The sequence below is a fragment of the Mus caroli genome, chromosome 5, assembly GCF_900094665.2.
Source record: "Mus caroli chromosome 5, CAROLI_EIJ_v1.1, whole genome shotgun sequence".
In the NCBI taxonomy this organism is placed as follows: domain Eukaryota; kingdom Metazoa; phylum Chordata; class Mammalia; order Rodentia; family Muridae; genus Mus; species Mus caroli.
This window is the reverse complement of record NC_034574.1, coordinates 90111752-90136964: the sequence shown is the minus strand read 5'-3', so window position 1 is coordinate 90136964 and position 25213 is coordinate 90111752. Positions and strand designations below refer to the sequence as shown.

The 25213-nt window shown below is 44.5% G+C and overlaps 2 protein-coding genes across 3 annotated transcripts in view; one reads left to right on the top strand and one right to left on the bottom strand.

The window, feature by feature from the left end:
• The first annotated feature begins 451 nt into the window (after positions 1–451).
• On the top strand, positions 452–24967 carry Paqr3 (progestin and adipoQ receptor family member 3). Of its 2 annotated transcripts, XM_021164004.2 has the most exons (7): positions 452–791; positions 3732–3894; positions 8821–8976; positions 12234–12431; positions 14409–14499; positions 15928–16076; positions 23792–24967. In XM_021164004.2, the coding sequence occupies exons 1-6, from the start codon at positions 607–609 to the stop codon at positions 16068–16070; spliced, it is 936 nt and encodes a 311-aa protein (XP_021019663.1). In that variant the 5' UTR covers positions 452–606; the 3' UTR covers positions 16071–16076; positions 23792–24967. The 2 variants fall into 2 exon arrangements, with proteins under 2 accessions (XP_021019663.1, XP_021019662.1); XM_021164003.2 differs by lacking the exon at positions 23792–24967 and having other exon boundaries at positions 15928–17864.
• Positions 20085–25213, bottom strand: part of Bmp2k (BMP2 inducible kinase) — a 97829-nt gene continuing 92700 nt past the window's right edge. Inside the window, exon 16 of the mRNA XM_021164002.1 lies at positions 20085–25213. Coding sequence (XP_021019661.1) covers positions 23820–25213 — 1394 coding nt within the window. The 3' untranslated portion in view covers positions 20085–23819.

Below are 25213 nucleotides of genomic sequence, written 5' to 3'. Positions count from 1 at the left end.
ACAGAAAACAAAGAATCACTTCGATTTGGTCCTACTTTGAATTTTTCACCTGCAGCTAAAGGGAGATGGGCGGGCCTGATTGGAGTTAGGGGAGGGCCAGATGGGGGCGGGACTTGGGGCGGGCCGAGCAGAAGGGCGGGGATAGGGGCGGGCCGGGTGGGGGCGGGCCTGACGGGGGCGGGACTAGGGGCGGCCCGGGTAGAAGGGCGGGACTAGTGGTGGACCGGCTAAGAGGGCTTGGCTAGGGGCGAGACACCCAGTAGGGCGGGGCCAGAGGTTGACTGGCTGGCGAAGGAGGAACTAGGGGGCTCTCCAGCCGGGTAAAGGGCGGGTCGATAGGCGGGTCCTGTTGGTGAAGCCCGAAGGAAGGGCGGGCCGCCAAGGCCAGGGGCGTGGAGAGGGCGGGGCCTTTCGGCGCGCTGACGTCAGAGCAGGCTGCGACGCCGGCGGCCGTCCAGAGCTGAAGCGGCGGAGGTGTGTAGCGGAGCCCGGCCTGGGCAGACGCGGGCCGAAGCTCCTGGCTCAGCGGCGGCGGCTCCGGGGCGGGGGCGCCAGCGGCGAAGCCCCCTCCCCGGGGAGGCGGGGCCGGGCCGGCGCCTGGGAACCATGCATCAGAAGCTGCTGAAGAGTGCGCACTACATCGAGCTGGGCAGCTACCAGTACTGGCCGGTCCTGGTGCCCCGCGGCATCCGCCTCTACACCTATGAACAGATCCCGGTGTCCCTCAAAGACAACCCCTACATCACCGACGGCTACCGGGCCTACCTTCCTTCCAGACTGTGTATCAAAAGGTACAGTGGCTGCTCCCTGCGGCGCATCCTCTCCTCTCACGCTTTTTGTCTGCTCTCCCCATCTTTCTCCGTTATTCTCTGTGCGCATCAATTCCTCATCTCTGGGCCCTTTATCTTTTTTTCTGCTCTCTCTCCTCCGCGGGCCCTTGATCCGCGAAATAACAATGATACTTACAGTGGTCATCGTTCCCTTCTCCATTGGCCCTTTGCTGTTTATAAAGCGCTTTTACATCCTTTTTTCCATTTGGTAATCACTGGGGATATGGGTTGGAATCTTCCCCACTGACAAAGGCCGAACCTTATTTGCTTTGTACACCTGAGCTGTGTTTCTAGGGCAGCTCTGTGGGGATTCAGAAGTGTTGGCCAGCTGAATGTCCATGCAATAGCAGACAGGTCCACATTGTTGTGCATATGTATGTGGGAAGCCCTGGTTCATTCAGTCATCTACCAAATTGAGCATTGAGGCTCTGCTAGCTGGTAGGCACTATACCAGTTGCAGAAGGCAGGCATGGTCCTTGTTCCCATGAAGCTGCTAAGGTCTAGCCTGAGTGGCAGACACTAAAGGGATAATTACACTATTACATAATAGTAATTGTGGAAAGTGCTGTGTAGGAGAAACCCTGTAGCAAAGAACGCTGAAAGGGGACAGCCAGACCAACAGAACACCTTAGAAGCCTCCAAACAACATGGGTTTGTTGATTTAGAGCTTTAAAATGAGCGTCCCAGAAGCTTCTGTTTAAAAAGAAAATTTGAAAAATAGCTTTGGTTTTCAGGGTAGTCTTCTGTCAGAACTCACTGTATGCACTGAAGTTTTTGCTCTATTGGAAGCATGGTGCAGCCCTCCAGGTCACTAGAGTGGCCATCTCTGCTTCCCACAGTGTGGGCTGTTGAATTGCTTAACTAGCAGCCACGTGTGCGTTTATTGATCTCTCCAGCACGGTCTTTCCCCATCCCATTTCTTTTTGTACTGCCTTGAAAGTATTTTTGTGGCCTTGTTTGAATGGATGACCAAGTGAATGTCACAATTTGAGTTTAAATTACTGCTTTATCTCCCCAGTGCTTCTGGTACATAATTAAGAGATCAGAGCTAGGCCCTGCTATGGGGATGGAGGAGACAGGCCATAAGTGGACTGCTGTGAATATTGTACCCACCTAGCAGTGCTCCTCTGCATTCTGATGTCTTGAGTCCAAATCTGAAGGAGTTGAAACCAGGACATATAAAACGTTAGATCTTGGGTTGTTGAGTCAGATGCAGGTTCAAAAACATGCTTCTCAACTGCTTCAGAAATTTGAGCAAGAGTTAACCTGTTGATTTTGAAGATAAACAAAATTTACGAGTGCCCAGCTTTTCTGACAGTAATACTTTGTCTTTTGTAGGGATAGTCTTCCTACAATGTTGATTTTATCCAAGTTGGACCTTTAGCCTCTCTTCTTCTAACTTCCAAGAGTCTCACAGACAGATTTTACACATGAAGAGAGGTTTTATATGTCCATTCTACCTGCCTCTGTTCCTGGGAAGGAACATGGATAGAGTATGTTTAGTTAATCAGGTTATACTGGGTTCCATCCAATGAGTGCTGAGGCAACAGGCAGAATGTAGCGCTGCTTGCCAAAGCAGCCCTGTAATTAGATGCTTCTGGAGCATTCTGTTAGTTCCTCCCCCAATTTCAGAGAGCCTTTATATTGATGTTGGCATGATAAAGTCTGTGTCTCCAGATACACAATATTCTTTATTCTTGATCATCGAGACTTCACCATGTTTTGCCCTCATAAAGATAAGGCCGTGAGACCTGAAGGGACTGCTGCAAACAGCTAGTTGTACATTCCTGTTCTTCACAACTTCTGATTCAGGGCTTGGGCTTGGGGGGATTGTTCAGTGCTTAAGAGCTTTGGCTGCCCTCCCAGAGGACTTGCCTTCAATTTCCAGCACCTACATGGCAGCTCACGACTGTCTATAACTCCAGTTCCAAGGGACCTGATGTCTTCTAGCTTCTGCAGGTACTGGGCACACATGTGATACACAAACAGACAGACAATACAGGTGAAACACCCACAGGCAGGAAATAAGAATAATTAAACCTTACCCTGCCTCCCCCGAAAAGAAAACTGATTTGTTAACAGCCAAGGTGTTCGTTTAACTAAAGATTTGGCTTTGCTAGAGATGTGCAGGAGTATTTAAATCTTCAGTCATGATATCACCTTATAGAAAAACGAAGAACCATTTCCCAGAATTGCGAAAGAGTTGGAAGCAAGCAGGAGCACCTCGCAACACCTTTTCTTTATGGATAAAGAAACCGATTCCTGGTGTAAATAATAGAGACTCTGCCAGCCTGTGCTGCCAGGACATTTTAAGAGGACAGATAGTACCCAAATACAAAGGAATCTCCTGTTGCTCCGAAAAGGGGCAAGCTCATGCCACCTGAAGCTGAGCAAGCTCATGCCACCTGAAGCCGAAACTGGTTTCAGAACCTGCCTAGCAAAATTGCTCTGGCATGCCTGCCTGTCTTCAGGACCTCTCTAGCGGGTTCCTTTGTGTGTATTCTGTCTCTCCTAAATGCACTGAACTTTGTACGTGTATTTAACAAATGCTTACAAGGTATTTTATGTTGATGCCTCACCTTGCATGAGCAGGGTCTTGGTTACTGCCCCTGACAGTTTGCTAGCTAACTGCCAGTGTGTGCACACGTGCTTCATTTCTGGAGAAAGGGAGGGGTCTGAGCAAGGACTCTGCTTTCAACAGTGATGCAGTCGGAGGAAAGAAGTAGTGAGAGGAGTGAGGGTTGAACCTAGTGGTCACTCCCAGGATTAGTGCCAATGGGAGAAAATAGAAGCCGGACATCCAGTGTTAGAAAGGCAGAGAGGGTGGAGGCTAAGCACCTCCCCTAGTCCCTAACCACTGAGCCACAGGGGATCTGAGCTGTGTGTTTGTTTTCTTTGTAGTTTGTTTATCCTGTCTAATGAGACTGTAAACATCTGGAGTCATTTGCTGGGTTTCTTTCTCTTCTTCACCCTGGGGATATATGACATGACATCCGTGCTGCCTTCCGCCAGCGCATCCAGAGAAGACTTCGTGATTTGCTCCATTTGTCTTTTCTGCTTCCAGGTGAGTGGTTCCGCAGACCATTTGGGGTGAAGAGAACCTTTGTCAGGAATGCTTGCACAGGGATCTTCAGATCCACTGCTTTGAGCAGCCCTCCAGAGGGCACATGGGGCAGCTTATAGCTGCTTTCATAGCGGAAGCCCACAGAAGCTGCTGCTGTCGTGTATCTCGGAGTTGTTATTACAGCAGATGGTGGGGACTATGACTCCACTCCACCCCAGGCTGAGGCAGAGCCCCATTGTGTAGCCCAGGCTGGCCTTGAACTTGAATTCTCCTTCGCTTCCCACTTCATGAAATGCCAGGCTTATAGGCTGGCGTGGCCATCCCTTGCTTTCTAATCTCTGTAGACATCTTGGCTGTAAGCTGAACACTAGGATGAGTCTGACTGTACTCTGTTATCTGGCAGAAGTGTTTACTGAGAACCTGCTTGGAAGGACTGCTTCTTTCTGATGTTTAAATATACGTGGGCCTCGCATCTCCTGTCTCCACACTGCCATTCTCTCTCTCACTGCCCGACCTTGCTGCCGTTGGTCTAATGCTTCAGAGTTGGTTTCCTCAGGTCCCTTGCAGTTGCTTGGTTTCAAATTGATCACATTTTTAATTGTCTTTAACTTTTGTTATGTTACACTTGTACTTTTCCAAGGATCTATAGAAATATCTTTAACATTGGATAATTTTCAAACAGACCATTTTTTTTTGTTACTGAAATTAGACTTTTGCTCCTACAATATATTCTGACTGCCATATCCCCTATCCCCACCACCTCCAGATCCTTCCCACCTTCCCACCCATCCAACTCTATGCCTTCCTTTTCTCTCTTTAGAAAACAGACAGATAAACAAACAAACCAGAGATGAACAGAAGAAACGGAGAGGAACAAAAAGCAAGAGAAACACACACACACACACATAGAGGCACACATTCATGGAAAGCCCATAAAGACACAAAATCAGAAACCATAATATATAAGCCAAAGACAAATAAGGTTAAAAAAATGCCCTAAAAAAATCATTAAGTTTTAAAAAAAAAATTCAGTCTTCAAGAGAATCATTATTAAAAGTCAATTTTGGGGGCTGGTGAGATGGCTCAGCGGTTAAGAGTGCCGATTGCTCTTCCAAAGGTCCTGAGTTCAAATCCCAGCAACCACATGTTGTCTCACAACCATCTGTAACAAAATCTGATGTCCTCTTCTGGAGTGTCTGAAGACAGCTACAGTGTACTTACATATAATAAATAAATATTTTAAAAAAAATCATTAAGTTTTATATGTGTGGGTGTGTATATATATGTATATATATACACACACACACATATATATATAATCTCAGAAATTTCTTAAGTTCATTTTGTGTTGGCCATCTCTTGCTGGGCAAGGGGCTGCCTTTAGGTTGGTATACCCGGTGTGACTCCACTGGAGAGGAACAGTGTTTACTTTGTTAATGGTTATCCATTGGAGATAGCTTCTCAGTATTGGCACCTCATCTGCTTAGGCCTGTTCAGGCCCTGGGCATAGCAACCCAGTCTGTGTGAGTTCATTTGTGTATCAGTCCTGTTGTGTCTGGAATGCACTCTTTCCTTAGGTGTCATCTGTCCCCTGGCTCTGACATTCCTACCACCTCCTCTTCTGCAGAGTTCCCAGAACCATGAGGAAGATTTGATAGCAACATCCCACTTAGAACTGGCATTCCAAGCTCTCTCACTCTCCACACATTGTCCGGCTGTGGGTCCCTGCGTTTGGTCTATTTATTTTTAGAGGAAGCTCTTCTGATGATGGTCGAGCAAGACATGGACCTATGCGTGTAGCAGAGCGTCATTAGGACTTACTATAGTGCTGCATTCTCTTAGCAGAACAGTCACATTTGCTTTTCCACACTAGGTAGGTCCATGGCCTATCTAGTCCTAGGTTTTTGTCCTCCCAGGCAGTGTTGGGTGTGGGGTCCATGGCATGTAGTGGGACTTCATCCAGTCGGATAGTGGTTGGTTACTCCTGTAACTTTTGAGCACTGTTACACCAGCTGAGTTGAAATGTTCAAATAGACCATTTAAAAACAGGAGATAAATACAGGCCATAGCCCATTGACATTTTGATGGTTTACAAGAACTTGGCGTACAGAGCCATGTGGAAATGAGAAGAAAAGGCAACATCACGCTTGCTCCTGACAGACTCAGGCCAGTGCTCTGCACTTGGAGAGGAGAGCCTAGGAATTCACCACATAGTGGTTTTATTACATCTTAGATTTCAGACTTTGTCATTTTGCTTCAAACTTGGGTCCTAAAGGACTAAGAAACATATTAGAAACATCTTAAATTTTCTTTTTAGTAATTTCAACTTTAGTGTGACAGCTGCTTATTTAGTGTCCCTGTGCACTTCCATGCCCCATGCCGTAGTAATGTGTAAGGTTGAATAGAATAAGCACGCCAGTGAGATCAAGTCACATCTGTAGGAGGGCAGAAAAGTAAACTGGAGCATTCAGCGGGGGAAATGCTATGCAAGGGCCAGCAGCAGCAGACAACTTAGCGCTTTCCACACACAGGGGTATTCATCTTCCATCTGAGTCCCGGAACAGCAGGAGAGGAAGGAGAGCAGGCAGCTGGCACGGGCCAGGTCATGGCGCACTCTGGTATCCTGCCAATGTGCTGGTGTACATGGAGGTACCCTGTAATTATCTTCCCACTTGGATAGTGAAGCACACCATAGGATGCTTTCTACTGGATCGGAAACATAACATACTAGCCAAAATCCTTCTCTCTCAAGGGATTCTTAACCTCTTCAAACAGAAAATGTAGATTCACCTTTTAAAATAATGAACTGCTTTATTGGGATAATTTTCTTTTCCTTTTGATACTGTAGCTTTTCTTCCTCAGATGCCTCTCTTCACAATGAGGTCAAATTTATTACTGATTTTTATAATTACTGTCAGTTACTATATACTCATGTCTACAGTCAAGCAGATCAAAGTTTATGAAGGAAAGAAAAAGTCACCTGAAATCCCACTCCCACGGGTAGCCTTGTCATGGCAGTTCTAATAGGCATTGTGCACAGATGGCTGCCTCACGTCATCCATCTTCCTGGCCACTGGCTGCTTCCAAGCTGGGGTCATTTTGCTGCCTCCCTTGCTGCTACCTCTTCCGTCATTCTGTGAGGTACTGAGGTCATTCTCAGGGTGAGAAGTTCCACCACAGTGCGCTCTAGGCTTGTGCATGTCAGCTCAGGGATAACGAGAAAACACATCGGAGGTGGACATGTGGCTGGGCCAGCCACCTGTGGTGGCTTTATAGTCAAAAGGCTGTCTCAGCAGATAAACTAACTCTTGGTGGTATTACCGAGCGTGGACACCCAGTCTCCTCAAGCTGGTTAGGCTTGCTTAATAACAAACAGCTGGATGCCCATGTCTCCTCTAGCAGCCAGCTGCTCAGAATACGTCGGTCAGTTGGGCCTGCCTCACAGGTCCTGTTTTCTCCACTCGAGTGTCACTGACTTGGTAGGCTCAGCGTTGTTCCCCAGGGCTGTGCTTGTCTAGTCTACAACTCTGTAAAGGTGATCCCCATGTCGTCAGAAGCTTTGTACCTGGGCCATAGTTGCAAAGTTAGAGCACCTTGTTGTGTAGTTGCTTTAATTATGCACTTCGTTCTTTATTGGTTTCATACTTTTCATTATATGGCTTGTCTTTGTGGACCCCTCCCCCAAAGTGCCCTATGAACTCTGGCTGAATGTTGGCACAGCTCAAGTGGCAGCCCTCCCTTCTATGATGTTTTCCCTTCTGCCAGGCGCACCTGCAGCTCCACCACATGCACCACACAGCCAATACCATCTTTCCTTGCTTTTCTACAGTCTACACTGACTTCTACAGAAGTTCTATAAAAGGCTTTCTCAAAAAAAAAAAAATCTCTTAGAGAGTAGAAGTCTCCTCTTTATATCTCTTGCATTGTGTGACACACAACAGTTACAAGTGACTGATCGCAGTTACAAGTCCTCAGAGCAACTACCTGAGTAGCTTTGCTGTCCATTTGGAAAACATACACATTTTATTTTTCATGGATATAATGAAGCCATATTTACTTAGAACTTTGAAGTAACCTGTAGTCTTTAAGTTAAAACAAACAAACAAACAAACAAACAAACAAAAACAAGTTGTAGCCAGGTGTGGTGGCCCATACTCTAAAATGTGAAAGATTTATACGATCTGGAAAAAAAAAAAACAAAAAACCCAGAATATTGGCACAAACCTTTAAGCCAGCACCTCTGACACAGAGGAAGGAGGTCTCTGAGTTCAAGGCCAGCCTTGTTTATGTAGTGAGTTTCAGACCAATCATAGCTCATATTGAGACATTGTCTCACAATGATAACAGGAAAGTACATTAATTACAATAAGTCAATTTGATTAACTTAGAAGTATTTATCATGTGTTCATAGATGTGTATATTACAGGTCCTTGGAACACGTTACAGGGACATGTAATATGCTATCAATAGTCACCTCTAAGGAATAGATTAAATGATCGGGGCTTGCATTTTACAGTGTACAATTCTGTATCCTTTGATCTCTCCTAAGAGATGTATGATTTAATGATGGGTATAAAAGTAAACTCATTCATGGATCACAGTAACCGTAGGAGGTATTTTAGAAATATTTGCACTTAAAAATATTTGCATTATATATTATTTTCCCAATTTTTGCTATTTATTTACAGTTCTGTGTTTTAAAGTAACTATAATTTGTAAGTCTTTGGTGATTGTGGTCCCCACTTTACTGGTGAACTCATGAAGCTGGCATCAGTGACGGTTTGCTCTATGGTGGGTGCATTGCGAGGAATTGTCCCCGACTTGTAGGTCCTGTGGGGGTCTAAGCCGTAGCCTGAGCACCATCCATGGATTGCTCAGCTCTCCGTTTTCACCCTTCGTTCTTATGGCCTGCTTTTCCTTTTGTAGGTCTGCATGCTTTGCTCGGTGGGCTATCATCTTTTTTCCTGTCATCGGTCAGAAAAAACTTGTCGGAGATGGATGGCATTGGATTATGCAGGAATTTCTATTGGAATACTGGGCTGCTATGTCTCAGGAGTATTTTATGCATTTTACTGCAATAATGTAAGTGCTTAGAACTTTCACACTCTATCTTCTGATAGGATTTGGGGCTTCTTACACTGGTTTAAATCTATGGACACAAATGAACGGGATGGGGGAATGACAAACTTAATTTTCAGAAGATTTCTTGCTCTCTCACATCTACTGTGGGTCCATAGTTTTTTGTTGTTGTTGTTGTTGTTGTTGTTTTGTTTTTTTGTTGTTGTTGTTGTTTTTTTAATTTTCTGATGGAAACTATGACTATACGTATGGTGATACAACATGCAGACCATAGCAGCGCATTTCTGTAATTGTGTAACTCAGGACAGAGAGGCACAGGTCCTCAACTCCCAGGCCAGGCTAAGCTACACAACAAATCCCTGTCTCAAAACAGTGAAAGAGAGTGTCTGCCAGCCCCGCCCGAGTGCTGCACACTTTGATTTTGGCTCCTCTCTCACTGCACCTTGTCCTGAGCCCACACTATGCCTCTGTCCCAGGAGCAGCACATCTGCTTGGAGTTGTCATTCTTCCCCAATGAGCAGAGTGTGTCCGTGTGTCCTGCTCCAGCTTCCCTCCCTGTGCAGTGCGTCCACTGCCGCCCAGTTTATAAAACTAGTTAGGAACCTCTCACTGTTGGAGCTCCCATGGGAGGAGATCCAGGGTCTGAAGGAAAGGCCATCCAGTAACTGCCCCACCTGGGGATCCATCCCATAGACAGACACCAAACCCAGACACTATTGTGGATGCCAACAAGTGCTTGCTGACAGGAGCCTGATATAGCTGTCTCCTGAGAAGCTCGGCCAGTACCTCACAAATACAGAGGTGGATGCTCACAGCCAACCATTGGAGCACAGGGTCCTCAATGCAGGAGTTAGAGAAAGGACCCAAGGAGCTGAAGGGGTTTGCAGCCCCATAGGAGGAACAACAATGTGAACTAGCCAGTACCCCCAGAGCTCCCAGGGACTAAACCACCAACCAAAGAGTACCCATGGCTCCAGCCACATATGTAGCAGAGGATGGCCTAGTCAGTCATCAGTGGAAGGAGAGGCCCATGGTCCTGTGAAAGCTCGATGCCCCAGTGTAGGGGAATGCCAGGGCCAGGAAGTGGGTGGGTTGGTGAGCAGGGGGAAGAGGGAGCAGGTAGGGGATTTTCGGAGGGGAAACCAGGAAAGGGGATAACATTTAAAATGTAAATAAAGAAAATATCCAGTAGAAGAACCAAACAATAAAACTAGTTTGTAAAAGTCTTCCAGAGGACCCAGGTTTGATTCCCAGCACCCACGTGTCAGCTTGCAGCACTCTGTAGCCTCAGTATCTCTTCTGGCCTCTGTGGCATCAGGTGTGCACGTGGTCTACAGACATACATGCCAGCAAAACACCCATACACATAAAGTTTGGGAAAAAAATTGAACTACCAAAGAAAACAGTCTTAGGCTTGAATATGTGAGGGCCATTATTAACTGTGTATGTGATTCTCAGACCTAGTTACATTATGAAATAGCTTATTATTAAATACATATGTAATTACTGTGAACATCAACTGGATTTTACTCGTAAACTGATCGTGTGTACCCAGAAGTAAAAGGGACGCATTCTCTGTGTGACTCTGTGCATCTTTAAAGGAACGGCATGGAAGGAGACAAGCTGTGGAGAAGGTTGATGTGCAGTCCTACCGAAACTGCGTTTTACACTGCACTTACATTTGCTGTTTACCTCCTCCTAAGTATCAAAATAAGAAACTTATTTTATAAAAAAATAAAAAATAAACCTAGAAAAAGAGAAGAAAACTATGGCGTTAATAGTCCACTATTACATAGAAGAGAAATTCCTGCCTTCTCCCAGGCATCTGTGGCTCCCAGCATGTAGTTCCTGTAGTGGCTCCTGCCTTTCAAGGGACATAAACCACTTTGAGAATGAGCCTAAAACTGGACCCTTGATTCAGATGGAACATTTGGGTTCACACAAGACGAACGATCTGACAGGTATTTCTAGACCTGGGCAGCCCACAGCCTGGGAGCCTAGGTAAAGATGCTTGCACTTTGTGGAGCTGACTTTTGAGCCTAAACCCCTATCCACTGTTCAGCTAGGGACTAAGTACTTCATAACTGCTCACATATACTTCACTGGATCTAAACTCTTTGTCTGAATGACCATTCTTCCAGGCTTCCCTTATCCTCCGAAAACTTAGACCATCATTGAGCTCTTTAGTGGAAGCCATTTATGTGGCTCCTCAGGCTAGAAAGGGTTGAACCTTCCTCAGCTGCCTTCTCTCCAAGAGTCAGCTATTAAGACTTTCTGTTATATCAAATTGTTCCTTAAATCTGATATGTGTGTGTGTGTACAAACATACATCCACACTCTATCCCTGTGTGTGTGTACAAACATACATCCACACTCTATCCCTGTGTGTGTGTACAAACATAGATCCACACTCCATCCCAGAGTGTATGTGTGTGTACAAACATACATTCACACTCCATCCCAGAGTGTATATGTGTGTGTGTGTGTACAAACATACATCCACACTCCATCCCAGTGTGTGTGTGTGTGTGTGTGTGTATGTATGTATGTGTATGTGTGTACACACATACACATACATCCACACTCCATCCAAGCCCCATCTCTCCTGCTTCCTGCCATCTCTCCTCTGTACTGGCATCTGAACCCTTGCCTCAGTAGCCACATTCTGGGGTTCTGGGTCTATGCCGTGTTCCTTAGCAGCCCCAAGTGTGGCAGTGTGGCATCTTAGTCACATCTTCCAGCCTTTCCCCAAGCCACGCTGCCCTTTCTGCTCCTTCCCCAGTTGCATCTGCATGCCTCACCAGCATAGATGTTGTCTCCCGTGTGAGAGCACCTTCAGCGAGCTCGTGTGACATTTGCTGGTCTAGCTTCAGTGGCTCTACAACATTCTGTTTGTGACTTGGTCACAGTGTTATCATTACATTATCATCATGTTCTCAAGACTGCCCCTCCCACAGTCTGAGCACAGTTACCAAGAGAGGCCATGCCATAGGCAACCTTGTTCCTACAACATTTTGCCTGTGCCAAGCATGCAACAGGTACTGAAAGAATGCTTTTGTACGGTGGAGTAAGTGTGGCCTTTTACCAGTTTCCTTTCAATTTTGGTTTGTCATCCTAAGAAACTTTTCATAAAGTTAACATTTGTGTACGACAGACACTCTTTAAAAGGGATGGGGTTGTGGCTTGGATATTATGGCCAATCACTAGCCCCCAAAATACCTAATGGAGACACCCAGATCGCTGTGTCCCTTTCACTCTAGTACTGGCGTCAAGTGTACCTGATCACCGTGCTTGCCATGATCCTGGCAGTCTTCTTCGCACAGATCCACCCCAGCTACCTCACACAGCAGTGGCAGAGGCTCCGCCCCATCATCTTCTGCTCTGTTTCGGGATATGGAGTGATCCCTACTCTTCACTGGGTTTGGCTCAACGGAGGAGTCAGTGCTCCTATTGTACAGGTAGGTTGAGAGTGGTCAGAATTTTTCTTTATTTTTTTGTCCTTCATTTTCATTCCTTGGTTAAAGCGCTGTAATCGGGCCATGTGGGTAGCTCTGAATCCTTCAGGAGAGCGCCTTTAGTTGCATAGACAGACATAGTTTCTACAGCTCTATAAATAAGCATACCGTTCCAAATCGTAAGGTAGCCCTTGCTACTGATGAGTCGCTGAATGAAATAACATTCCTCTTCTGCCAGTGTGTGAGCACACATTGGTTCGGGGACCACTTCTGAGGTTGCAGTTTGTCTGCTGGGCTAGTGATTATAATGGACCACAGGTTACAGAAGTGGGAGCTCCTGGTTTCTTTTTAGGGTGAGGGATGAGGAGCTGAGGAGGAATTTCCAGTTGTAGATACATAAGGGATGTAAATAAAAGTAGACCTAGGGTTTGAAGTGAGGCTAGAGTTGGAGACAGGGGATTAATAGTTAACAGTAGTATATTGGTAGCTGGAACTGAGGGAGTCTGTTCAACCCTCCAAGTAGAATAGATTGAGAAGTAAAAGAAAAGCTATTGATATTACTCAGGTCCTGTGGACAGGCGATAGATGACAGGAGGAACTCCAGAAGGGCTCCATCTTCCTGTGGGTCACAGAAATTTGTTTCTTGTAAAAAGGGCCCTCAGTGTGTGCTAGAGAGAAACCGTGAAACTGTTGGGTGTTGGTGAGTACCCAGGAAAGCTCACTGGTGTGGTGGCTGTCACAGAGCCCTTCCTCTGGACATCTGCAGACTTTGCCGCTGTCACTCCAGGAGACTAAGTTGGGAGAGGGAGGGCTGTCAGTGGGCTTGCTGTCACTGTGTGAGGCTCAGCGGCATAGGGGAACCAGTGACAAGAAAGGCAGTTCTGTGACAGTGACACAGAGGCCTGGGATTCACAGGAGAGCAGTCCTCTTGTCAAAAGACCAGGAAGGAAACACAGCTGTGATGAGCCGTCCTGCTCCGTGTGAGACACCATTTCTCTAGCCATCTTAGGCCTCCAAGAGTAAGATAATAGAATGAGAAGCTGCCACCTGTACTTTAATTCTAACAGAAACGGATGACTGGCAACTGATACAGAAGTGATTAATTTTAGAGGTGGTAAATTATGCTAAGTTATAATGAAAAAGAACTTTTTAGCTGATGTATTTTAGGAAAATTTGAATACTATTTTCACAAGACTTAACATAGAAACCTGGAGAACAAAGACAGTGGTTCTTAAAATCAGAATTCTAATAAGGTCACCAATCACCCTAGCAAAGAAGCAAAAAGGAAACTTCGAAGAAATTCACTGAAAAGCTCTCGTTTTTTAAAGATGGGAAGAGGAAAGCTGCCCCTCGTAAAGATGAGATTTCCGGAAGGGTTAGGCCTAACTGGTGGTTGAAGGTAGGTTCTCAGATGATTAGAAATCCGAGACTCATGAGTTGGAGACGGCCAGGATCATTCTCACATACTTGAAAAGGAGGAAAGAGGTGTCTTTATTTCTTATGTAAATTATTGGTAAATCGGGTATGTAATGAGAATTGGGAACAGTGTGTGTGTTTCAGCTCACTGGCTTTCACCATAGTTGGGAAGACCTCTAGGCCTGCGCATGCGCAGGGAGACAGCGAGCTTCCCGTGGTTCAGGGCGTTTATCTGGAGTGTGGAAAGCTACTGTAGCTGTGCCTGCCTGGCACAGACAGGACTGTTGAGATCTGTCTTTAATCTCTGCTGACTCAGCTCTCATTACATGCGCTCTATAATCACTGTGTAGAGGAGGTAGGCAGTCTCAGCTCTAGCCAGACTCTCAGGCTGACACTGCCCTTCATTGCTGTGGACCATTCCTGTGGAGTAAGGATCAGAGGCCATTACTATGGAGACCATCAGCAGGATAATTGAGACGCAGCAACCTTGGAGTCCCACCACTGACCTCCAGTAGGTGTCAGCAATACTGGGGAAGCCTAAAAAACACCCGCTTTGTTTTCCAGGACTTCGCACCCCGAGTAATTGTGATGTACGTGATCGCTCTTCTTGCTTTCCTGTTCTACATTTCCAAGGTCCCGGAACGGTACTTTCCAGGTAGGCCCCTGTTCATCACGATTTTATAGCTCTCTGCTAAAAATACATTTGAACTAATGCTTCTGAGAATCAAAATACTTCCCAATATTATTAATTATGGAATGATTTTTCCATTCCTAGCATTCCTAATCTATAAATTTCAGGGGGCTTTTGACAAGAGGACTGCTCTCCTGTGAGTCCCAGGCCTCTGTGTCACAGAATGATTTGGGTTCAGGGGCTGGGGTTGACACTATTATTTGGTTATGAGCTTGTGACAATGCTCATCAGACTCCAAGGATCATGGGATTTGACCCCTGTTCTTTTTATCATGGGGCAGTATCATTAGCTACCATGTTCTTCTGTCCACACCCACTTGTTCTTATATAGTAAATTCATATGCAGAAACATACAGCAAGAAATGCAGGAAGCAAAGACACAAGGGCAGTTACAAGAGGACAGGTTCAGAGTCACTGTTCTACACGTACATTAGAGTTTTATCTGTGATTTCTGATGCCTGAAGGAAATCACTCCAGGGTGGTATCTAGGAACGTATCCTACGGGTAAGAGGATTGTGCCACACACAATCCTACGCAGTAGGTCAAGGCTCCCAATCTGGCTTTGATCTTCCTACCACCACTGCTAGAGGGGTGTTTACAGCACGCCACCATAGCAGGACTAAAGGGAGTGCCGGCAGTTGTGCTAGTTAGTCTCGTTGTTGACCGGGACATAAGGAAGCTGCCCTATATTAATGATCAATGGTCCTTCCCCGTGTAACAGCCAGCAGGTTCACCTAGCAAGCAGAAGATGCATGTGCTCCAGCAGGCAGAGTGACACCTAAGCCATGCTGGTCTGGACCACCAGTGCCTCTTGTCTCTCATACAGTACTTCCCTGCGTTGAGACATGGAAGACAAAGGACCAAATTGCTGAAACTAAACCTTACATTAAATGTTTTTCACATTTACTGTGTGTGTGCTTGCATGTGTGCACCCATGGGCTGTGAAGGGGGGTTGTCATAGCATCAGTCAGAGGACAACACTCGGGTCAGGATCCCCTCTGCGGGCTCCCTCTTACTCCAGTCCCCACGGACGTGAGGGCTAGCGGGGTCCATCAGGCTCGATAGCAGGGGCTTTACCTGCCGAGTTATCTCATTGGCCCACACAAGTTAACATCAAAACATAAAGTTGAGGTCTAAGGCTAGACTACCCAAACATGGCTGATGTCATCTAGAAACAGTTGGGAGCAGCATTTCTGAAATTAACTTGCATGCTTAAGAAATGAATAAAACCTTAAATATGAGTCTATTGTCCTAAAACTACTTGTATCTGGATTAAGCTATAGTCCATCTGACCAGCGGTCGACGTGTGTTTTTCTTTTAATACTGAAACTACCATCAGCTGTTTTAATTCTGAAACAATACCATCAGCCATTCTTTCTGGTCTCCCTTCCAGGACAACTGAACTACCTCGGATCAAGCCACCAGATCTGGCATGTCCTTGCAGTAGTGATGCTGTATTGGTGGCATCAGTCCACAGTGTATGTCATGCAGTACAGACACAGCAAGCCTTGCCCTGACTATGTTTCCCACCTGTGACTCCAGGTATGGCCCCTGGTGAATCCAGTCATTCAGCAATATACAGTGGGGAAGTTTAGACCCCATTTTTTCTAAGGTTCCTTTTTTTTTTTTAACTTTTTCTTATTTGATGAGTCACAGTGCTTTATAAAAATGGAAAAATATACTTGGATCTGTAGTAAGAACTGAGATTGACCCTTGCAACGATGGTTCGCAGTGAAACTTAAATGAGTCGAGAACGTTTTGAGTAGCAGCAGTTTATGAAACGACTCTAAGGTGTGTAAGACCAACTTCATTCGTTAGGAAAATTTCCTGTCCGTGAGCAAGGGAGGCATATCCTGCGTGAAGACTCTCGGAGGGGACATTATCACTAAGTGATCACATTTAAGTGCCTCTTCTGAGCCAGGGTTGCTACATCCTATGTTGTTCTAAGCTAAGCAGCACAGCTGAGTCGTCACAGGTCTCCTCCCCTCCCCCTCCCCCCTTGTGCAGTCTGTGAGAAATGGGCACCTGACTTACTGCCCTTAGCCAGGTTCTCCTCTCCTTAGGAACATTTAGGGCTTTGTTTTGTTTTTGCTGTGACGTTTTTTTGGTTTTTTGTTTGTTTTTATGTTTGGTAACAAAAACCTTAATTCTGCCTTTAAGAAAGGTGGTGAGAAGAGAAACAAACGTGCACTACTGTTTTTAAAAAAGAATCTTAGATGGGAGACGAGGCCATGCCTGAGTAGCACTCTGTCTGATAGCCCAGTCCTCAGCCAACTAATTTTGCCCCATTTATTCAATTCCATATTATAATTGGATTCTTGACACTGAATTTTATCCCAGTTTTCCCAAAGAACTTTCATCTCTAATTCTGTAGTCCTAAGTTCCATGGGTTCAAAACTGTATGGGTGCTACTTTGAAGGCCATGTGATCTGGGTGGCCCTTTCTTGACCGTCAAATGGACCGTCAGCCATAGAGCATGCAGACGGCTCATCGGATCACGGTGAGGCCATTCACCTCGGCTCCAGTCCTGCTTACACTGTACCAACGTGTCACTGACAACTTAAGAAGTATGCATAGACACCATGGACAGTGGAGAGCTGAAGCATTGGTCTTATTTAAACTCAGTAGTAGATCTCCCTGCCCTGTCAGATAGTGTGAACCTTATTCTTTTCTAAATGCGTCAGTAAAATCATTCACGGTATTCATGAAACCTTCTGTTGTCCACTAGAACCAGAGCACCACCTCAGTTTCCTAAGAAGTTGACAAGCTGTTTTAAATACTGCTATATTTTTTTTAAAATGGAATTAACTCATGTATCATAAATTTTTTTCTTGTCATTGATGTTTATTCCCAAATGCATTTTGTATATGCAGTATTAGGAAAGTAGATATGCCTCTGCAGAGGACTGCTTTCTAGGCTAGTGGTTTTGGAACTTACATTTCCCATGCTGGAATGTTAGCAGGAATTTCTCCCAATGAGCGCTGTAAAGGACACCACCTCATTGCCATTGTTACGATGGAACACTGTTTGCAAGCGGCTGTTGTACCTTAGGGTTACAAATTCAGCTCATATGCTCAATTTTAGATGACCCGGATATAACAAAAGTAGGATATATTTTTTTCAGAAAATATCCTTGATTGGCCAGTGTTGTTCTTGAATACACATTTTGTCATTTTGGCCAGAAGAAATATACTAAATAGTTATTAAGTAAAAACTGAGAGTAAAATTCAGTAATTTTAGATGTAGAACCATTTTTATTATGAATTCTTCTAAAAAAAATATTGAGCCTTTTACTTTTTTTTTTTTTTTTTCCAGACAGGGTCCCACTCTGTAGTCCTAGAACTTGCTATATAGACCAGGCTGGCCTTGTAGTCATAGAGAGCCACCTGCCTCTCCCTTCCAAATGCTGGGATTAAAGGTGTGTGCCACCACGCCCAGCCATATAAGTTTTACTTTAAGTCCTAAAATGCCTGGCTTCTTTTTGTACATGAATTCTGTAATAACTGGTGAATGTATAACACACATAAAAAGAATATACTTTGTTCTCAATCAACTGTTCTTTAAATTCAAGACCTAAGTCTAACTGGAGGGACAGTTATTCCATGTTCTCTGAAATGTTCAGTATTGTAAAAAACAAAAAACTATTGTTCTCATCTATCCTTATAATGTATTTATTATAAAGGAAGGACTGTGGATTGCTGTCATCTCTAAACACTTCTGTATGTCAGCATTTATTGACCATCTACTGTGTGCATAGCACTACTGATAAAAAATTTATTCACATTAAAGAATATTTGACAATTGCTTTAAAATCTGAGCTTTGTAATAATGTATATTTCGTTTTGTTTTTATTAGTCTATTAAAATAAGTTGAAAATTGTATTTCCAGCTACAGTATTAAAAAAAAAACTAGTCTCACATACTAGAAAAGCTAAGACTTTAAAAGTACTGTTTTTAACTATGATGTGTGACTGTTTTAAATTATAACAATTTGTAGAGACACAGTTAACTCACTTAATAAACAAGCATCTTCCTCTTTGGAGCCACTTCTCCAATAGCAAGACGTTGTTCATCTTTGTGGCACTAAGTGCAGCCAAGTAGCTGCATGGCCCAGTGTGCTTATGTAAATAAATATGGTTTACTAAATGTGTGCTGCCTGCCTTCTTTGTGATACATTACAGCCTGAAATCGCATGTTAGCATCAAATGATGTGTCAGGGACTGTCACAGCTGTAATCCCACTGGGCAGTGTCCATTGTGACATTGTGCTTGAAGAATGCAGAGCTGTACAACTCTTCACTCCCTGCCCTGTATTAAATGCCAAAGGGGCAAGACCTGCCTGCACTTCCAGATTCCCGCCACTTGCTGAGAAAGTCTGAGTCCCCAAACAGCCACCTTTCTTCCAACTTCACCTACCAGTGTGAGGCTGCTTGGCTGTTAGGGAAGGGGTAGAGCGGTCTCCTCTATGTGTTGTCACACCAACTGTTTATGGTCAACTAAGAAATGTGGTCTTGTGGGATGAGAAGAATGGTTTAGAACTGAAACTTACCCTTCAAAATGTTTTCTGTGAAGAGAGGAGCAGCAGTAGGGCCCTCTTGAGAGGCCCTCATCCTGCCCCTCCAGTGAGGTATCAAGCGACTGCCCAGCATGCAGGTATTCCCAGTTGTGCCGGGCCTATGTGCTTTCTTAATACACAAGAGTTCTAAGAGATCATGGCTTCAGCAGCAGTATTAGCTATGCTGCCTGTGTTGCTTGAGCCAGCCTTTCCTAGAAAGGAATTATTCAAAATAAACATCTCAAATAATGTATGTTCCTCCTTGCAGAGACTGGTTTTTTGTTTGTTTGTTTTTGTTTTGTGTGTGTGTGGTTTTTTGTTTGTTTGGTTGGTTGGTTCGAGACAGGGTTTCTCTGTGTAGCCCTGGCTGTTCTGGAACTCACTTTGTAGACCAGGCTGGCCTCGAACTCAGATCTAAGTGACTGCTTTGCATTGGTTACTGCTTCAAAACCGAAGTCCACTCATACCAAACAAAATGAACCTGCTCACAACTGAGAAAGTGTACAAGCTACCAATCAGATTCCAGATTGTGGAGTACTGCATTCTAAGCTGAGAATGCAACTCTGTCACCGAAGTTAGAGCATCAATCTTATACATAGTCCATTTCTTTAATATGCCAAAGCCTCTTTTATATACTTAAAATACTTAAATCAATTAAAATAATGCTAACAGTCTTTTAAATTAAAAAAAAAGCAAAATCAAAAAAACAAGGTACAAATTAAAACCTGTGGCAGAGGCGTAATTGAAAAGGCTAAGCTCCGTGTTCTGGCCTCACAAGCACGACATTGGTAAATTTGTGACACATGTGTTATGAAGTATTCTTGTTGCAGAAAATTCAGGTCAAGTGCATTTTCTTAAATCCTAGCCCATGAACTCTCCGAGAACAGAGCACAGAACTGAGACAGAATCCATGATGAGGGTGGAAGAACTGAACAGAAGTTTGTCATGAAACGTTTAATGATACAAATAATAAAAATAAAAACTCCAAAGGCATTGATTATAAAGAATAAGCCACCCATTTGGGATTTATTGCATTTAAAGAAGGCTGATTATTAAAACAGTAGGTATGATAAATACAGTAAGAAAATAACTTTAAATCTCAAACAAAATAGTGAACAGAATTCAAGACTAAGCAATATAAAGGCAATAAGGTAATAAAATTAGTGCTTTTCTGGGTACAGGGGAAGCAACTGAATTCTATTTCTAACGTCTCCCAGCTACATTTGAGGGCTTAAGTTACTTTAGAAATTATGTTTTGTAACAATTAGAAACATAACTAAGGACATAAACCCGGTACATTTAAAGATTAAAGTTATTTGCTTAGTGGTACATAAGAGGCTTCAGAAAATTCAAGTTTAAAAAAAGCATGAAGTGTAATCAAAGAAAGTGCACTTAAAGCTGTTTGCCAGCAATTAAAGGGGATCTTCCAGGCTGGAGGTGTGGCTCAGCCCTAAAGCGCTTGCCTAGCGTGTGCGAGGCCCTGGGTTCAGTTCCCAGCACCGCAAAAGAAAGAACAAGTGGCTACTACTCCTTCTATTAATAGGATGACCTTTCAGTCACAAAAAGAACATAGTAAGGAAATCAGTTCTCTTGAAAGTAGTAATGTGAATCTTAAAAATTAAAAAAAAAAAAAGCAAAAAACTAAAAAGACTAAAAACCTAAACTAGACCTAGCCCTCTGTATTTTCATCTATGTCTTCCTTTTAGTGGCTTTTGTAAACTCCCTCACTAGACATGAATGCTCTTAAAAGAAACAATGATTGCCTTTTTAAATTCACATTAATTCCATAACAGAGAGCCTGGTGTGCAAGTGTCTTTTTATCTTAGTAGAAAACAACACCGAGTAGATTTTTTTTTCCAACAATCATTTGCTATTCTCTCAGTAGACACATCATCTCACAGTAGACCATCAGTTCAGAAACTGGATGTAAATTGATGACTAGTTTTGCTTAAAAATAACAGAGTTCACTGTGCACTCTACAGGTATTAAACAAATATACCCAAACTTCCCGTAAGTAGTGATATTAACACATGTGCACCTTCTAACAGTGCTTTAGTGAAGTACCCAGACCTGGATGACTGAATGGAGAGGTGTGGCAGAGTGGGCTCCACCTTAGTATTTTCCATCAGGAAGATGAGAGTAGTCAGTTCCTGTTAAACAGGGTAGGACTGACTGCAAAGTGCACAGATCTGAGAGCCAAGAGATTTCCTAACTGCCCAGGACACACAGCCCAGGGGAGGAGCACTCAGTGCTTAATATTCTAGTCAGTTCCATTCTCACCCTGCTTGGAGCAGACCTTTTCTCCAGCTGCAGACTGAGCAACCTCTGTGCTGTAGTAGATCCATTTCTTCAATGCCCTAAAAGATTCTCTGGCGACACTGACCTTTTATTGACGTGTTCACAGTGGGTTCAGAAGGGTCCACTTTTTAGGCAGATTCAGAGTCAGTGAGCACTGCTAAAGCTTCTAGCTGACAACTCGGGGCCCCTCACGTGACTTCCCTTTGATGTTCAAGTCTAACAGGTTTAGTTGGAACTGCTTTGCATACTTAGAAGCACAGGGCACACCCAAATGACATTCGTTAAGCCAGAACTGGGCCAGCTGTTCAGTGAGTGTTGGGTGCTGGTAAGTGCTCTCCTGTGCATGGGAGCCAAGTTCTTGTGAGGGAATTAGCTACCTAAGGCTCAGCTGTACAGGGTGACAGTGGCTGCTGAGACTGAAATTTAAATGGAGTCTCCTCATCTTGAGAAGATGCCTCTAACAGCAATGCAAAGGAGCTACCCATTGGACCGCCAATTAAGTCATCGGTCCAATGAGCGGGTCCCAAGAGGAGCGTCGCCTGCTGGGCTGTCCGAGGCAATGTAAACATTTTGAGCTGTAGCAGAGTTGTTTCCTAAGAATTTGTCCAGAGTAAGCTGGAGGGGTTTTGTCAGTGAGTCGCCTTAAAATATTCAGTGCATTGAAAGGCAAGTGGAACTCTGATTTCATATTCACAATGCAGAAGACCACATCAGTTCATCACTACTTTAAAAAGAAAGCATTACTGAATCTGCTTTGTAGCTTAAAGGGTCTACTGCCATTTGCGTTAGTTAGATTAATTAACCTGAGAACCAGAAAAAAAAGGTGCAAACATAGGCTCTGCCTTTGGCACAGGACAGTAAGTGGTGCAGCCCGGTTCTGCGTGGCATGGTGTGGCCTGCTCCTGTCCACACTATCCCCATTGAGTTCACAGAGGAGGAGACAAGAGATATAAAAGGACCATGCCTTGGTTATGTATTTTGCTTCTTTCCAAGTTCCGAACTCTGAAAGTAGGCAAATGATTTACCCTCTGGGGCACTAAAGTTAAGAGGTTTTAATAAGGTTACTCATTAAGGTACACTAATTGGGGGCAAAGATAGTTAACTTAAAATATAGCAATCAATAGCAATAGCTGTTGACCTAGAAACTTCAAATGCTCATCTGTAAAGACAGCTAATCATAACTTATGACAGACACAGGAAGCAGGGATAGTACATTCACATTAACTGATGTGTAACCGCTATCACTAACCACAACTATAAAATTTCAAGTTTCTTATTATGACTGGTGGTATTTTTTTTAAAAGGCAATTTGGTAGCTTAGTTCTTTTCACTACTGATGCAGTCAGGTAGCAGAATTAAGCTCCTAGTCCCACCACCCAGTTCTTCCATCCACTGAGGGTCCTGGCTGTCAATGCAGAGTCTGTCACTGTCGGAGCACCCTGAAGGAACTGCAGCCCAGGACTCCCCAGTGCTGGACGAGGGTGGGGCTGGCAGAAAGTAGGTCAGTAAATGCAACATGATTTTACATTGTAAACTTCTTTAAAAATTAAAGTTTTAGCTACATTGGTTCTGAAATTAAATTTCTATATAACCTGCCCCCCCCCCTTTCTATCAATGTACTTCAGTAGGGACATGATGATAAAGGTTTTGGCAAATTCCCATTCAAAGACAAAGTATTTCTGACGTACCAAATGTTGCTTTTCTTTTTTACGTATCATTCTTTTACATTTTTTTCAAATGCCAGATATTTCTCTTTTTATTTTTGTTCTAGGCATTCCACATTGTAAAAATTTATTTTTGACAAATTAAAAACTGCATATATATTATCATATACATGTTTTGAGCTATACACCATAGAAGGGCTAAAGTGAGTTAATATATACATTATTTCTTATACTTATCATTGAAGAGTCCATTATTAATGGCACTTGTTTTGTTTTTGTTTTGTTTTTTAAATGAAACAGTATTTTTAGGCACGATAGTCAGTTTCTTCTGGCTCTACCTTACAAAACAGTGTATGAAGAGCACACTCTAGGCTGTTTCCTCATGGGTGGAAACATTCATTCAGCCTGGCCCCAAATGCTGCATCTGGGGTGTGCACCTAGGTGACATGTTGATATCTGAAGTGATAAGCCTTCCTGTCCCTCATCGGCTACACAGCAGCTTTCCCAGGGAGCTCAAGGGAACCTCTGAGCTAGCTGTCAGTAGCAAAAGCCCTTGGAACTTTTGATTTAGGCCTCCTCCTGCTTGAAGAAGGCATCCACTTACTACCCTGTACAAACAATTCCATTTGGTTTATTTAAAAATCACCTATCCTGATTAACCTGTGAGAGTGTATGATATAAACAACTATACAAATACTTTTTCTTCCAGATTCCTAAGACTATTCATACTCTTTTGAAACAGGAGTTATTGCTGAGTCCACCTGAAGTTTCTACTGTTTAGAAGGAAATGGAGCAGCACCAAAGGGGTCTAGTTCGACCGGTTGGGACTGTTGTGGAGTGACGCTTTGCACCACGAGTTCTGTAAAGGGCACAGCACCGAAGTCATCCATTCTCAATGTATCTGCGCTGTGGAAGGACCCGTGTACTGAATTCTGTCGTGGCCTCCCAGGCAAAATGGTGGTGTGATCAACACAGATGTCGCTTAGGCCTTGATGGGGCTGGTGCCACAAGTCTGGAGGATGAAAGGGCTTGGCACCGAAAGGGTCCAGCAGACTCTCGTCAGATGGCAGGACACTGGCCCTGTCTTTGCCATCTGTCAGCGCGACGCTGATGTTCTCCTTGGAATCAGAAATGGTTAAGAACTCATTGCTGCTCTGGGAGTCTCTGCGGCCCACCTTCTTGTGTCGGCGGGCCCTCTCGGGCGTGCGGTAGGGGGGCTTCAGAGGCTTCTTGGCGCTGGTAGGGGTGCCGTGATGGCGCTTCCCATTGCTTTTGGACACATCCTGCTTTGTGCGCCTCTGGCGAGAGGAGAGTTTCTGCAAGCTGCGCTGCTTGACTTTCTGCTGCTGCTGACTCCCAGTTATTTCCTCAAAGGGCACGAGCCCAAAAACATCCTCCTTGCTTTCACTTTTACTGGCTGACACGGAGAACGGCTGGAAGGGAGTGGAGCCAAATATATCTACACTTCTGGGCCGTGCAGGCAGAGGACGGGCATCTGGCCCCACCGCGGGCCAGTCCTGTACACTGACCTTCTTGTTGAAGGGTGCCTTTGTGAACACGTCAAAGTCCTCCTGCTCTGGAAAAGTATGCTGGGACAGGTTCTTCCCATCCCCTCTGTGCTGCAGGCGCTGCGGAGCAGGCACTGCAAAGAAGGGAACAGCACCAAACACGTCGAACTCCTGACTGGGAGTCAGCGCATCAGCAGGCGAGCAGGCCGGGGTCAAGAGGGCTGTGTCTGGGACCACGCCGGGTTTGTCCCTGTGCAGGGAGCTCGCGTCTCCTCTCTTGGTCTTTGCCTGTTCACATTCTGAATCAGAGCTGTGTTTGTCGTCCTCTTCCTCATCTTCAGAGTCCATCAGCAGAGGCCTGTGACCCAGGTTCTCCGGCTCAGTGTCGTCATCATTAAAGTCCCCATGTTCTCCCTGTGCGTCTTCATCCTCTTGTTCTTCTTCACTGCTCTTAGGAGAAGGGGGGTCTGATTCGAAATCACTTTCAGAATCATCATGTCCCTTTTGCACTTGACCCCTAATTATGGGATTCTCGGAGGTTTTCTTTCCGGCTCGCTGATCTTTACATAGTAGACTTGAGCCTCCATTTTTGGTAGGGTTTGCAGTGATAGATTTTTGATTTGGAGAATGTTCCGTCGTTTTCTTTTCAGGAGAAC

Coding starts and splice junctions, on each gene's coding strand:
- Paqr3 (XM_021164004.2), top strand. CDS start 607: ATGCATCAGAAGCTGCTGAAGAGTGCGCACTACATCGAGCTGGGCAGC. Junction 792..3,731: donor TCCAGACTGTGTATCAAAAG/GTACAGTGGCTG, acceptor TTTTCTTTGTAG/TTTGTTTATCCTGTCTAATG. Junction 12,432..14,408: donor TCAGTGCTCCTATTGTACAG/GTAGGTTGAGAG, acceptor TTTGTTTTCCAG/GACTTCGCACCCCGAGTAAT.